Below are 14,788 nucleotides of genomic sequence, written 5' to 3' on the forward strand. Positions count from 1 at the left end.
GGGTGGCACAGGGCACCCTGGGCAGAAGATACCCCAAGGAGCCTTTTTGGGTGCTTATGTGCCAGGATGCGGGCAGGACCCAAAGAGCTCAGCCCCTGGCAGGGATGCTCCATGTCCCTGTGTCCCCACACATCCATAGGTGTCAGGATGCGGGAAGGACCCAAAGAGCTCAGCCCCTTGCAGGGATGCTCCATGTCCCTGTGTCCCCACACATCCATAGGTGCCAGGATATGGGCAGGACGCAGAGAGGTCACCCCCTTGCAGGGATGCTCCATGTCCCTGTGTCCCCACACATCCATAGGTGCCAGGATGCAGGCAGGACGCAGAGAGGTCACCCCCTTGCAGGGATGCTCCATGTCCCTGTGTCCCCACACATCCATAGGTGCCAGGATGCGGGCAGGACCCAAACAGCTCAGCCCCTGGCAGGGATGCTCCATGTCCCTGTGTCCCTACACATCCATAGGTGCCAGGATGCGGGAAGGACCCAAAGAGCTCAGCCCCTTGCAGGGATGCTCCATGTCCCTGTGTCCCCACACATCCATAGGTGCCAGGATGCAGGCAGGACGCAGAGAGCTCAGCTCCTTGCAGGGATGCTCCATGTCCCTGTGTCCCTACACATCCATAGGTGCCAGGATGCAGGCAGGACGCAGAGAGCTCAGCTCCTTGCAGGGATGCTCCATGTCCCTGTGTCCCCACACATCCATAGGTGCCAGGATGCGGGCAGGACCCAAACAGCTCAGCCCCTGGCAGGGATGCTCCATGTCCCTGTGTCCCCACACATACATAGGTGCCAGGATGCGGGCAGGACCCAAAGAGCTCAGCCCCTTGCAGGGATGCTCCATGTCCCTGTGTCCCCACACATCCATAGGTGCCAGGATATGGGCAGGACGCAGAGAGCTCAGCCCCTGTCAGGGATGCTCCGTGTCCCTGTGTCCCCACACATCCATAGGTGCCAGGATGCAGGCAGGACCCAAAGAGCTCAGCCCCTTGCAGGGATGCTCCATGTCCCTGTGTCCCCACACACCCATAGGTGCCAGGATGCAGGCAGGACGCAGAGAGCTCAGGCCCTTGCAGGGATGCTCCATGTCCCTGTGTCCCCACACATCCATAGGTGCCAGGATGCGGGAAGGACCCAAAGAGCTCAGCCCCTGGCAGGGATGCTCCGTGTCCCTGTGTCCCCACACATCCATAGGTGCTAGGATAGAGGCAAGACGCAGAGAGCTCAGCCCCTTGCAGGGATGCTCCGTGTCCCTGTGTCCCCACACATCCATAGGTGCCAGGATGCGGGAAGGACCCAAAGAGCTCAGCCCCTTGCAGGGATGCTCCATGTCCCTGTGTCCCCACACATCCATAGGTGCCAGGATATGGGCAGGACCAGCGAGCTCAGCCCCTTGCAGGGATGCTCCGTGTCCCTGTGTCCCCACACATCCATAGGTGCCAGGATATGGGCAGGACGCAGAGAGCTCAGCCCTTGAAGGGATGCTCCGTGTCCCTGTGTCCCCACACATCCATAGGTGCCAGGATGCGGGCAGGACGCAGAGAGCTCAGGCCCTTGCAGGGATGCTCCATGTCCCTGTGTCCCCACACATCCATAGGTGCTAGGATAGAGGCAAGACGCAGAGAGCTCAGCCCCTTGGAGGGATGCTCCGTGTCCCTATGTCCCCACACATCCATAGGTGCCAGGATGCGATCAGGATGCAGAGAGCTCAGCCCCTTGCAGGGATGCTCCATGTCCCTGTGTCCCCACACATCCATAGGTGCTAGGATGCAGGCAGGACGCAGAGAGCTCAGCCCCTTGCAGGGATGCTCTGTGTCCCTGTGTCCCCACACATCCATAGGTGCCAGGATATGGTCAGGACCAGCGGGCTCAGCCCCTTGCAGGGATGCTCCATGTCCCTGTGTCCCCACACATCCATAGGTGCGAGGATATGGGCAGGACCAGCGAGCTCAGCCCCTTGCAGGGATGCTCCGTGTTCCTGTGTCCCCACACATCCATAGGTGCCAGGATGCAGGCAGGATGCAGAGAGCTCAGCCCCTGTCAGGGATGCTCCGTGTCCCTGTGTCCCCACACATCCATAGGTGCCAGGATATGGGCAGGACCAGCGAGCTCAGCCCCTTGAGGAACACAGGCAGTAGGGCGGTGATGGGGAGGAAGAGGTGACCCTGGCGGTGCCCAGAGGACATGCCGGAGGCAGGGATGCCCCAGCCCCAGCGGGGAAGGCAGGAGGAGGCAGGATGCATCCCTTCCCTTGGCAGGGAGGCTGGAGGGTGGCCCGGGGGGGCCGGGTCCCCCTGAGCTCCCCTCCCCGCCCTTCATTCCCAGCTCATTAAGGCTCTCCCATTATTCTGACATTTGTGCGCGTCACGTACCGGGAAGAAGTAATTTACTTAGAAGAAATTAAAAGTTCATTTTAATTGAGCGCACACTGCAGTATGCAAATGCGGGGCGCATTATGTACACTGATGCAGAGACAAAGGCTGTAATCAACTGTTAACCCTCTGCAAGCCAGCCCCACGCCTCGCAGCAGCACCCGCACAGCTCCAGCCACGACAGAGACCCCATGCACACATGTGGGGTGTCCCCCAGCCATGTGGCTCCATGACCTGGTGTAGGTGCAGGGTAAACCCCTTGTGCATCTCTGTGTGCCAGCTCGGATGCAGGAGCCAGAATGGGATGCCAGTGATGGATGCTGTTCCCCAAATCGCTGTGATGTGCTGGGATGGCTCCAAGCCAGTGAGACAGGGTGCATGGTTGGGGCAGGGACTCTCTAAGGGTGATTAAGCCTTTTTGGGGAGCCCAGATAAGATGGGCATGGAGATTCAAAGCCGAGCTGGGTTGGAGATGCATGTCCAAAGGCCAAAATATGGCTCGTGGGTTTGGATTTGAGGGTGGTTGCAGATGTGACCAGCCCATGATATTTGCAGCATCCTGTTGCCCAGGAGTTCCTCAGCTGCTTTTTATTTTTCTTTTAGGCTTTTCTCCCTTTTATTTTGGTTTACTTTTTTTTTTTACTACCTGTCAGACCTGAGATTTTTTAATAGCAGTGCAAATAGAACTGGTTCACAGATGTGAGATGACAGCCCGCTGCAGGAGACAGACAAATTACCTCCATCCTCGCCTCAAGATGCCCGCAGACTCCCAAACAAAGAGAGATGGTGGGGAGGGAGGGATGTGTAGCGAGTTGTCAGTGCTCAGCGAGGCTGCCCACATTACTCCATGGGTGCTTTGAAGGTGTGCATCGTGTCTGTGGGCATCCCGTGCACACCAGTGCCATCGCAAAAGGCCTGTTGTGGGGATGGCATGTGTGAACATCCGACATTGTGTTATGGGTGGGTGATGCTAAAAAGCAAGGAGGGGTTTGGGGACAGAGCTTTTCCCTTGGAGGTGGCACACTGAGGTCGGGATGCTCTTGGCATAGACCCAGCCACCCGTTTGCAGGAGGGGTGATGCTGTCAAGGCACCCAAGGGTGTCAGAGACAGACCCAGGATGGACCCTGACACCTTGGGGTATGGGTGATGATAGCACTTTTGACCCCAGGGCCGCATGGGAGAGCTGCACCTTGGAGCTGGTATCTTCACCTTGGCCACCCTTTGCCTATGTGGTGCTCCCAGTAGGAAAGGCAACCAGGGTGGTCTGGTCGGAGGGAGGATTTAATTGGTGCCGTTGTAACCTTTGCATCCCATCCCATGTGCCAGCTGAGCGCCCGGCTCCGCAGCTCCAGATGGCACCCGGGAAAGAGTTAAGTCCGCTGTGATCAACAGCAAGAAGCAAGTGGTAAACAGTTTTTCTCTCCCTCTACTAAATTAATATGCAAATTCCCCCTCCCCAACTCTCTCCTCTCCCCCCCCCCCTTTGCTTCGAAATTAGCGAGGTAGAATGCTTGGGCTAATTATGCATTCAAACGAGCAGGCTTCGTTAATGTGGCACTAAGAGGAGCCTGAAAATGATTGTGAGACGATGAAATTGAAATTGGAGCACGGCACTTCTAATGCATCTGGAGTCACTCTTGCGTGCCCCAGCAGATGTAACCTGGCAGTGACCGGCAGCACCAATCACCCTGCCTGTGCCCGGGCACCTACATCACCCACGGCACCTTCCTCCTGCTTCTTGCCTCCTGCTCTGAAACCAACTGGTTATAAGGTTTCCCAGCCACATTCCCAACCCAAGGATGGAGGGGTGCAATGGGGCTGAGGACTGTGTACCCAGAGCTCCCAACTTGGGGACCTCGGTGGGTTCATGCAGGTCCTGGCTGGAGATGCCACTGTCATCCTCCGTTCTCCCGTGGCCTGTAGCATTCTCCTCCCCAGGTTGAATGCTGGCCCCTGAGGCAGCCATCCAGGCCTCAGTGTGTTTGGTAAAGCTCCATGTGTACTGGTGTTTGAATGGATAAGCCTCCCGATGGATAAACCTCCTCCTTTGCCTGGACATGCTCTTGGCAATGCTGAAACCCAGTGGCTACAGAGGCTTTGTAGTGGGGTTCCCATCCTTGTCGCCACATCCCAGCAGGTCAGCGGGTTGGGTGCATGGCAGTTGTTGGTGCATCCCAGCAAGTACCATACTGGTGGCACATCCACATCCACCACATTGTACAGCCCAAATCATGAACTCCCATCCTAGGACTGTTCCATGCATGAGAGGGCTGGGCGGCACAGTGGCATCAGGGACCAGGTAGGGGTGTCTCCATTCAGCAGCCTTCTCCCATGGGACTGGGGATCTGCAGAGGCAAAAGCAGGACACAAGTCTGAGGGTGACAAGACAAGTCAGGGAGATGTTTTGTGCTGGGGATAAGCAGCTGTGGGCTGCAACAAACACGTGGGATGATGAGGGATTTATGGGTATCACCAGCTCAGGATGCCACCATCCTCAATCTCCCCTGGGCTAACTGCTCACTGCTGTCTGCACAGGCTTGGGTTCAGCCACAATAAGCCCAGTTTCTCATGAGACCCAGCAGCAGCCTTGACCCAGCAGCTGCAGTGGGACCAAAACCAACCCTCCCTCCCCGCAGGTAGTAGAGATGGATCTTGGTGTTAAATATTCATCAGAGGTGTGGATTTTACTGGAATCATGCATTAAGCAAGCTTTGCAGCATGGTCCCAGTAGCTGTGGCATGCTGTGGTGGGCGGAAGGTGGTGAGGAAGGAAGACGGATGCTCTGGAGGAGGCTGCAGAGCCATAAGCCAGCTGCACTGTTAGTAATCAGTGAGGATCTACAGACTTTAGGCACTCAACCACTAGGAATAAATAGAAGAAATAACTAGACAAGGAGATGAATAGTCCCCCACAAAGGAGGGGAAGGAAGCAGGGATGCAGACCCTGGAGTGGGGTACAGTTTGGTTCAGAAGGATGCTGAGCACCCTGGAGGGAAGTTGAGCATCCCAAAGGGATGCTGGGCACCCTGTAGTGATGTCAAGCACCCCAGAGGGATGCTGAGCGCTCCCGAGCTCACACCTTCACAGAGGAGGCCATTAGGCTCAGAGCAAGCAGCCTTCCCCATCGTGTGCATGGGCAAGGGCTGGGTGAGGGCAGCCCATGGGCTGTGCTCTGCAGCGTGTCCCAGGGCTGGGGCTGGCTTGTGGAGGGGGTTGTTTTCCCCCTCTCTCCGGTAATTTTTCCCTCTGACTATGATGCATAGCGGTGCTAATTCGGCACGTTGCCATTAATTCCAGCACAGCTGCTGCTCTCTCCCTCAAGGCATTTCGCTAATACTCAGCTTCAGAGCCTCTCAGCAAATTAACATCATTTGTTCTGCAGAACATGTTTTATTTCTACACTACATGCATAGCTTATTACTCCACCAGAAATTTGGGGTGTGCAGGAAGCAGTGCCAGCGGGCATGGCCCTCCAGAGCAAGCCCTGCTCCCCACCTTGCCATGCTGGTCCCCAGGCAGGCGCAGGGACATCGTGGCACAATCCCCCATGTGCCACCTCGCACTGCCATGGCTGACCCGAGATGGAGCTGCAGGTATTTCCCCCCCAGTACCAGGATGCTCCAGTGCTGCCAGTGCAGCCCAGGCTGGGGATATGATGTGGGATGGTGGCAATGTGCTGGATCAGTCGCTGGCTGGCATCTCCTGTATCCTCTTGGCCTGACACAACACCCTGGTGCAGAGGGATGCTCCCATGTTTATGGACAGTGGTGACAAGAGGTCCAAGTGGGCCAGGGCTGGAGCATCAGGCACTCAGCACCTAGAGCAGGGAGCCCCAGAGGTGGCTGTGGCAGAGATGTGTTCCCCCATTCCTAGCCAGCACAGCAGACCTGTACCCCAACATCGTCCTGCTGCCCCCATGGCCACCCTGTGACCACTCTTCCCTCCTGGGGTTATCAATCAGATCCTGGAGCTGCCAGTGTGGTGCCACAGGGTGTCCTGAGCTGGGTAGGGTGTCCTGCCCACCACCAGACAAACCACACCACCCGCTGGTGGTAATTTCAGGTCTTCCGCTTTGATTAAGGTTATTTAAGCTTTTTACCGAAACATAAAACCTGATTGTTTGCATAAACAACCTAATTGGATTATAGTGCACAGCATCGCTAATGCTGTGGGCTGGCTGGGTGCCGGCGGCAGCACCAGGGCCGTGCTGGCAAAGAGGGCCTCCACCTCTGCCCTTCCTGGTGTGGTTTTGGCAAGGGATGGGTGAGACACCTCAGTGCCCCATGGTGGGATGTGCATTCACTCACCTCCCCTCCCACCATCCACAGACCCTGCCTTGGGGTGGGTGATGGCGAGGGGACACCAGCATCCCCAGCACATGGGTCTGGATGTGCCCTTGGCAATGTAAGGAGAGAGGGGATGAAGCCCCTGCTCCAGCACTGCCTGCGGGAGAAGGAAGAGGAAGGAGGAACAGCGGAAAGGTGCTGAGCGGGAAGCGGGGGCCGGGACCCCGGGGGGATGGCTTTGCAGGAATGCTGCCTGCGCAGCGTTTCCATGGCTGGGAGCTGCAGAAGGCTTTCATGGCAAAAGGCGGAGAGGCTCCATGAATATTTCATTAGGAAAGCAATGTGGTGTGCTGCAGAGAACATCTGGCTGAAGTCCCTGGAGACCCCTGCCTTGTGCAGGAAGCAGGAACTGTGAAATATGGAGGAAAACGGGGGAGAGCAAGAGATGGGGGGAGCGTTCTGTAACACAGACAGCATTCCTGCCCCAGCCCTGCAATGGGAAGTATGGGGCAGGCAAAGGGCTTTGTCCTCCCATGAATAGCGGCCCCAGGAGGTTTGAATGAGGTGGAGAGGCTGCGGTGGTGCCATTCAGCTGCTGGAGGCCCTTTTCCAATCCTTCTCCATGGGATGCTTGTGGACCAGGCTGCAGCACGGTCTGTCCATCACAAGCAGGGTGCTGTGTTTAATCCCAGTATCTGATGCAGGAATGGGCAGAGCTACTCCTCCAGCTTGGATTCGTGATGCATGGGCTGGCTGTGAGGCATCCAGGCATGGACCAGTCTGGCTAGTGATGCTTGAGCATGGGATGGGATGTGATGGGACAGGCCAGCTCCTCTTGCCTTACTCCCAGGAAAACGCTGATGGCCTCAAAGTTGGACGCTGGGATCCCTGCCATGGCAGGCAATGGGTGCTGGGGTCAGGTACCCTGAGGGAGGTTTGTCATGGTGCTGGTGCAGCAAGCACGTCCCTGGGAACAGGCCGGGTCCTCCAGTGGTGCAGAGCAGCAGGGAAGAGCTGGGTGATGCCGGGGCTCAGCATTGCCAACATCTCTCTTTCCCTGAGTTCAACGCCAGCTCCTTCCCCCGGTGCCAGCCAGGTTTGATGCCTGGGGTCCTGGCCAGAGTCCTTTGCCTTCATATGGGTTCCAGCAAGGCTGTGAAGCCACGGTGCTCCCGGCACACTGGTGTCCACCGCTGGCTCCAGCGTTGCTCCTGCACCCACCTGGACCAGCATGCGGCCGCATCAGTGCTGCTAGACTGAGGCTCTGCCCTGCACCCCTCATCCCCATCCCCAAGGCTCCCAACACACACCCTCACCCCCAACAACCCATTGCCATGTGCCCTGCGTTGTGTGGCTCATGGCCACAGGACCATGAGCTTCCCGGTGCCCCGCAACCCTCCCCACCACGGTGATGGGTGCGGAGGGCTCTTTGTCCACCCTCCCTTTCTCCCTTCTCTCCCAGCCACCCCTCGCCCCAGGTTTGGCTCTGTGGCAGCCCTGGTGTGGGAGCAGGGGATGGCTCCCATGTGCCAGCCCTGCCGTCAGCAGGACTCTGGCTCACGCCGCCCCTGCCTGTGCCCTGCACAGCTCCCGGCACCGCCGCCGCCGGCAGACAAAGCCCAACCAGACAAAGCTGCGACCTCCCTCGCGGCCCCTGCGTGTGCGGCCAGGCGACGGCAAATCCCCCTTTGCAGCCATTATCCGAGCCCAGCCGGCAACCAGAGCCTGTCCCTGCCCATGGCAGGCAGCGGGTGCAGGCAGCCGAGGGCAGGCCACAGGCAGGAGCACAGCGGGACGGCCGCAGAGGCCGCAGGCAGCCTGCACCGGACTGAGGCGGCCGGGATGCGCAGCCCCGGCAGCGGACGCATGCATGCACACGCAGGCTTTAGAACGAAGGCAAATACCTCTCTCCGCTCTGGCTCCAACGTCTGCCACCCGTCCTGCCTTGGCCATGCCGTGCCGCTGCCACGCTGCCCGTCCTCCATGTGTCTCGCGCCAGGACAGGCTGCCAGACCCTCCTCTCTTCGCCATGGCGGGTTTTGGCCCCTCGCTGCCTGCTGGCGCCTTGGCAGCGGCAGCCTTGCCGCTCCCGCGATGGCATGTGTCCATTAGTTGTTTTTTTTCCTCTCTCCCTTTCACAATCCGTCCTCCCCAGCCTTCTCCGCCGGTGCCTCCGGAGCCGCTCACGGTGCCAGCTCGCAGGGAAATTGGCAGCGAGCGCGGCGCAGGGATCCTCCCGCAGCTGACGGAGCCCCACCAGGCGCAGGCAGCCCTTCTGCCAGCCACCAGCCTTGGCACAGGGGGCCGGGGGGCTGCTGGCGCTTGGCAGCCCTTCCCCGGCACTGCGCGCCCCAGCCACCACCGTGGCTCTGCTGCCAAAAGCCAAACAAGGGGGAGGAAAAGGGGAAAACGGCAGGGGAATGAGCTGGCTTCGCCGTGCCCGGTGGCGGGGAACCTGCCAGGGGCTGGCTGCGGGCAGCTGGGTGATGTCCTCGTCCCGCAGTGAGGGCTCGGGAGCCTGGACACCGTGCTGGCATCGCATGGAGAGGCTCAGCTCCGTCCGTGCCCACTCGTGCCCCCATCCCAGCCAGGAGAGCCCATGCCAGGGATGGCAAGCGCCGATGCAGATCGGCTCAGGGATGCTGCGTGGCAAGCACGGCTCCGGCAGACACACCTCTTACCCAGCATCCGTCTGCCGCGTAGGGAGGCCCGGGAAATTGGGAAGGGGAGAGCGGAGGAGGGACTTCTGTCGATGGGTGGGTGGTTTTGGGGTGCCCCCCGGCCGTTTGTCACTGCACGGCCGTGCACTCAGCCTTGTGCGACACAGCGTGCCCGCCCCATGCCAAAACCCTGGCGCCAGCGGTGCAGTCGTGCCATGGCTCCATCCTGGCCAGCCATTGGCATTGCAGCCATTCCTGCCTTTCCTGGTTTTCTTCCCCAGATTCCTGGTCTTGGTGATTTTCTGAAGGAAGAAGCTGGAATGTGGCTTGAGCACCCATTGTAGTGAAGGTTCTCCCAGCAGTGATGCTGTAGGAGGGTCCCCAAGGCCAAGGAACACTGGTGGGGACAGCCAGGCATGAGGCAGGAACAGGCTGCCAGCCCAGCACCCTGCTCAACTTCACCCAAAGTAAGCAATATAGACCTACTGAGAGCTGCAGGGGTGCTGGGGCTGCCCCACTGCCCTCTCCCCAGCCCCGTGGCACAGCCTGGTGGGGCAGAGCACCAGGAGCACCAGTCAAGGAGCCGGCACACAGAGACCTGCCTGCCATCACCGTTTAACAGGTTTACCCACTAATCAGGGATACCTTTAATGGGGTTGGCAGAAGAAACCAGAAGCCTTGCATGGGGCAGGATGGGGCTGTGCACGGGTCACACTGGCTCCATCCCAGACTCCAGCCATGCTCCGGCTGTGCAATGGAACTTCCCAACCTGAGAGCTGGGATGCAGCAGCTCCTGGGGTGATGCTGACAATCTGCACCACAGGAAGAGCCTGGAGTGCCCCTCTGCCCGTGCCCCCGTGCCCCGGCCTGCCTGTGTCACACGTGTGCCTGCCATTTCCTCAAATAAGCAGCTAATCTCCATCAATCATAATTTTGTGCAATTATCATAATAGGGCCATTTTGCACTTATCCTCGCCACGTGACGCAGGAGGCACTTACAGCTCTACTTCACGCCGAGTGTCTCCGAGCTGCTCCCATCCTCGGGGAGTCCCGATGGCAATTGCATCCCCTGCAAGCCCCCAAGGACAGATTTGTCCCTCGCTTCCTGCAGTGTGGGCAGTGGCTCCAGGGGGAGATGCTCATGCGGGCAGGATGCAGGCATAGGGGGCAGTAGCAGGACCCTGTCCCCTTGATTGTGCCTTCTAATCACTGCAGCAGCCAGCACAGGGGTTAAACCCCGAAACGGGGACAGTTAATCCGGTTTCTCCCACCATATGGAACTGGCAGTCTCCCAGTTGTGCTGATGCCATGCGTGTGGCGGGGGGCATGGCCAGCAGCCCAAGCTCTGACCCCCGAACAGCCAATGGGGAGCAGATTAAGGGGGGCTGGGAGGCCCAAGGGCTGTGGGTAGGAGATTAAGTACTGGCAGATGGATGGAGATCAAATGTTTCACTCCACCTTGTTTACTATTCCCTCTTTAGCAGCAGCCAGGGACCCTGGCACAGGATCTGGTTCTGTCCCCCCCCCCCCTTGGGTTGGGTCAGGACAAGGCTGGCGACATGGTACTCACATCCATGGGGTGTCCCAGCAGGAATGGATGGGATCTTCTCTCACTGCTCTCCATCCTCACCCCAAGCAGTGCCATGGAAGCAGCTCCTGGTACCCCCATCCCATCCTACCACAGAACAGGGACTTGTAGCAAGCACCAGCCATGGTGCTCACCCCGAGCATCAAGCTCCCCATAACCCAGCGGTGTTTGTGGTGTTTACACCACGGTCGTAATTACTTTCTTCTTCTTTTTTTTCTTTTTAACAAACGTGGATGTTGCCACAAGTAAGAGTCCCAGCAGCAGCTTTCCCTCCTGGCTCTTCGGCTGCAGGATAAACTGTAATGTAATAAAAGCTTTCTGCTGGATCCATAATTAATCACTGAGCTGTGTAAAGCGGGGGGGGGGGGGAGGTGGGGGGGCAAGCAGAAAACCCTCCCGCTGGCATCATCTGTGGGGCTCATACCTAGCTGGGAGGGAGGCATCAGCTGGGGACACCCCAGTATCCTGGGGACCACTGTATCATCCCCGTGAGCCCAGCAGGAGTCCATGGGCAGGCAAGACTGCGGTGTGCCCAGCTCTGCTTTTGTGGTGTCCAGCAGCCACAGGCACTGTGTGTGATGGCACATCTGGACTGACCCCTCTCTGATGCAGCATCCCCACCACCCTGGTATGGAGAGCAGGGCTGGGCACTGAGCAGCCACAAACCTGCTGCATAAACCATACCCTGGCCATGCTCGGCACTGCCAGCGCAGCTCCCTCCCTTCCATCCCCCGGGATGGGTGGCGGTGGCCGGGTGCTGCTTGCAGCCAGGACTGAGCATCATCTCCGGGGACGTGGCCGACTCCAGATGGCCACTGGGCACCAGGTGCCGGCGCGGCAGAGGGTGGCTCGGGGTGGACATCTGCTGTTCACACAGCCAGCTGGCCCGGCAGCCTGCAGGGCCAGGGGGGAGCAGGGCCCGTCACACCCCCCCCCCCCAACCCCGGGCCGGGTCCCTGCACAGCCTGCAGGGGCTGCAGGCACAGAGGAGCATCCTGCCTGGTGCACGCACCGGTGGCTGACACATCCTGCGCACCCTGTCCCCACCAGTGCCTGGACCACCGCAGGGATGATGTCCCTGTCTGCGGCACCCCCCAGCTGGGGTTAATCCCTGCAGCCTGCAGGGGCAGCGGATGCGGGTGGCAGATGGCAAGAGCAAAAAGGAGAATGGAAAGAGGCTGGGGCGGGTGGTGGTGATGGGAGCCGGGCACATCTGCGCTGCAGCACATGGGCACAGACTGAGCTGGGAGATGGGTGCTCGCTGATGTCAGGGGCTGGCCCAGAGCTGCTGGGTGTGCTAGGACCCTCTTGCAGCAGCTCTGACTGGAGAAGCTGTGCAACGGGGAAGCATTCAAGAGGAGGGAGCTGTGCAACAGGGAGAGAGATGGGCAGTGGGGAGCCATGCAATAGCCGTACAACGGGGAGGGAGCTGTACAACAGTCATACAATGGGGAACTGAGCAATGGCTATGGTGCTGTACAACACAGAATGAGCCACGCAGTGGGAAGCAGCGTCACGGGGGTGAGACTGTGCAACAGCAAGGTAGCCTTGGGCAGCCATGCAATGGGGAAGGTAGCTGTGCAAAAGGGAGCCATGCAGTGGGAAGAGAGAAATGGGGATCTGTGCATTGGGAAGATGTGTGATGGGAGGGAGCTGTGGAATGGGGATGCCATGGGGAGCCAGGACAGAAAGCTGCTGTGGGGCCTGTTCTCCACGTGGTGAGCTCTGCACCACATTGCTCTTGCTCCTCGCTTTCCCACCTAGAAGAGCAATTGTGTGCACCCCCTGCGGCACCCGCTCCCAGTGCTCCTGCAGCACAGCGCACACAGCACGAGCGTACGGCTGAGCCGCATCCCAGCACAGCACGGGACATCCCTGCAGCCAGGATGGGGAGGCTGGGATGCGGCTGGGATGGGAAGGGAAGGGAGCACAGTGCTGCTGGGGACATCCAGCTGAGCTGCAGTGTGCCACCATGGTGGCTTCAGGATGTCTGTGCCCCACAGTGTCTGTGCCCCACAGTGTTTGTGTCCCACAGCGTCTGTGCCCCACAGTGTCTGTGTCCCTCAGTGTCTGTGCCCCACAGTGTCTGGGTCCCACAGTGTCTGTGCCCCACAGTGTCTGTGTCCCTCAGTGTCTGTGCCCCACAGTGTCTGGGTCCCACAGTGTCTGTGCCCCACAGTGTTTGTGTCCCACAGCGTCTGTGCCCCACAGTGTCTATGTCCCTCAACGTCTGTGCCCCACAATGTCTGTGTCCCTCAATGTCTGTGCCCCACAGTGTCTGTGTCCCTCAATGTCTGTGTCCCCCAGTGTCTGTGTGTCCCCGGGTATCTGTCCCCCCCAGGAGGTGCCATAGATCCAGGCCACGGACAGGTCCATCCCTCCCCTGTACCAAATGCATCGTTCGCGCCTCGCGACCGGCCCCGCCCCTGGTGTTCGGTTTGGGGCCGAATCCCCATAAAACGGGTGAGGGGCAGAGCAGCGAAACGTTGTTGCTCGGAACGCGGGGGCTGCCGGGCTTCGTTTCCGCCGGAGCGCGTTCGCTGCCGGACCGGTCCCCCGGTGCGTGGGGCCGCTGCCGCCAGGTGAGGCCCCGGCGGGGCTGCGGGAGGCAGCAGCGGGGCGCGGGGTCCGGAGGCCCGGGGCCGGGGCGAGCCGCGGCCGCTGCCTTTGGGCCCGGGGCTCCGTGTCTGCGGGCCTGCGATGGGTGCGCGGCCGGAGGGGGTGGCTCTTCGGGGGTTGCCGCCCGGTGCCTTCATTAGGCTCTAATTAAAAGGGAATAAACGAATCCTCCCGCTCGGGTGTGCAGGACCGGGGCTCGGCCGCTGGCTCCCGGTGTGTGCGGAGCCTCGGCTCCGGCTCGCTGCCGCCTTCTGTGGGTTGGGAACCATGGGAGGGGGGATTCCGTGCTGGAACTGTGAGGGGGGAGCGGGAGGGCGGCAGCGCGGTCGGGGATGGAAGGAGAATGCGGGGTGTCCTCGGGGGGGGGGATGAGGTGTGGAAGCCTCGCGGCTTCCATCTCTACTGCGTTATGGTGCTGGGAGCTGGTGTGAGCTCCTCGGCTTCCCTCTTCAGCCATGGGAGCCTTCTCTTTAAAGACTCATCTGTGCGGCCAGCACCTTCTGCCCAAGGGTCCTCTATGGCAAGCCTTATATTCAAGGGTGCTCTGGCAGAGTTTGTGCTGACGGTTATCCCTGAGCAGCAGGCAGGGAAGTGCAAACAGCCCCTGGTGCTGCCCTGTTCTGGGTGTCTAATCTGCACACATGCTGTCCACAGTAGTTCTCTGAAGTCCATAAATGCGCAGGCCTGGCTGAAGGTGCCGCTGTTTATTGCTCCATTAAATCCGGACTGGTGCTGTGGGGAAAAGGGGATGATGTGATTTTTGGAAGGCGCTGCTCTGAAGCAGCAGCTAACACCTGCTCTGGAGCCATATGGGGAGCAGGGAGTACGCCAAGTGCACTTAGCCACGCTGGCCCGGAGCATGGCGTGATCCTGGCAAGCGACTGCTTCCAATTAATGCCCCTCTTAATGCCTGGGACATTAACATCCCACCAGTGGGCTGGCCTTGGGCAAGGGTTGGAGGTTTGGTTTGGTGTAGGTTGTATACGGTGTTGGCTTTTCATGTTTTAGTCTCTACAGAGAAATGGAAAGATGTCACGTGAGCTTTGAGCTTTGTCGTGACCTGCTTTGTTTTTTTCCATCCTGATGGCGTATGTCATGAGTTCACATGGTTACCACGCTCCGGGTTTAAAACCTCTCTGTCCCCACAGATGTTTCCGCACGAAATAACAAGTTTCTTTTGCAGAAGCAGAAATTGAGGTCGATATGCAAAAGAAAATACATGCAAAGCCAGCGTCTGGCTGGAGAAATGGTGTGAATCATAGAAT

The 14,788-nt window shown here is 59.3% G+C and overlaps 2 protein-coding genes across 6 annotated transcripts in view; one reads left to right on the forward strand and one right to left on the reverse strand.

The window, feature by feature from the left end:
- ACSF3 (acyl-CoA synthetase family member 3) overlaps positions 1-14,788 on the forward strand; it is a 77,068-nt gene that overhangs the window by 367 nt on the left and 61,913 nt on the right. The window contains exon 1 of one of the 4 annotated variants that reach the window (XM_061360054.1): positions 13,395-13,486. The exons of the other annotated variants lie outside the window; for them this stretch is intronic. The gene's annotated coding sequence lies outside the window, so the exon portion shown is untranslated. Of the gene's footprint in view, positions 1-13,394; positions 13,487-14,788 lie in introns of those variants that run through there. 4 annotated transcript variants of the gene reach the window in all.
- On the reverse strand, positions 3,469-10,287 carry LOC133215800 (uncharacterized). Of its 2 annotated transcripts, none has more exons than XM_061360051.1 (2): positions 8,561-10,285; positions 3,469-4,716 (listed from the first exon to the last, which is right to left on the reverse strand). In XM_061360051.1, exons 1-2 carry the CDS (start codon positions 9,196-9,198, stop codon positions 4,458-4,460), a joined length of 897 nt encoding a protein of 298 aa, XP_061216035.1. In that variant the 5' UTR covers positions 9,199-10,285; the 3' UTR covers positions 3,469-4,457. The 2 variants fall into 2 exon arrangements, with proteins under 2 accessions (XP_061216035.1, XP_061216036.1); XM_061360052.1 differs by lacking the exon at positions 3,469-4,716 and adding an exon at positions 7,630-7,877 and having other exon boundaries at positions 8,561-10,287.

Source organism: Neopsephotus bourkii, unplaced genomic scaffold (assembly GCF_033783945.1).
Source record: "Neopsephotus bourkii isolate Nb327-2 ecotype Australia unplaced genomic scaffold, CSIRO-AGI_Nbou_v1 NB_1008, whole genome shotgun sequence".
Taxonomy (NCBI): Eukaryota; Metazoa; Chordata; class Aves; order Psittaciformes; family Psittacidae; genus Neopsephotus; species Neopsephotus bourkii.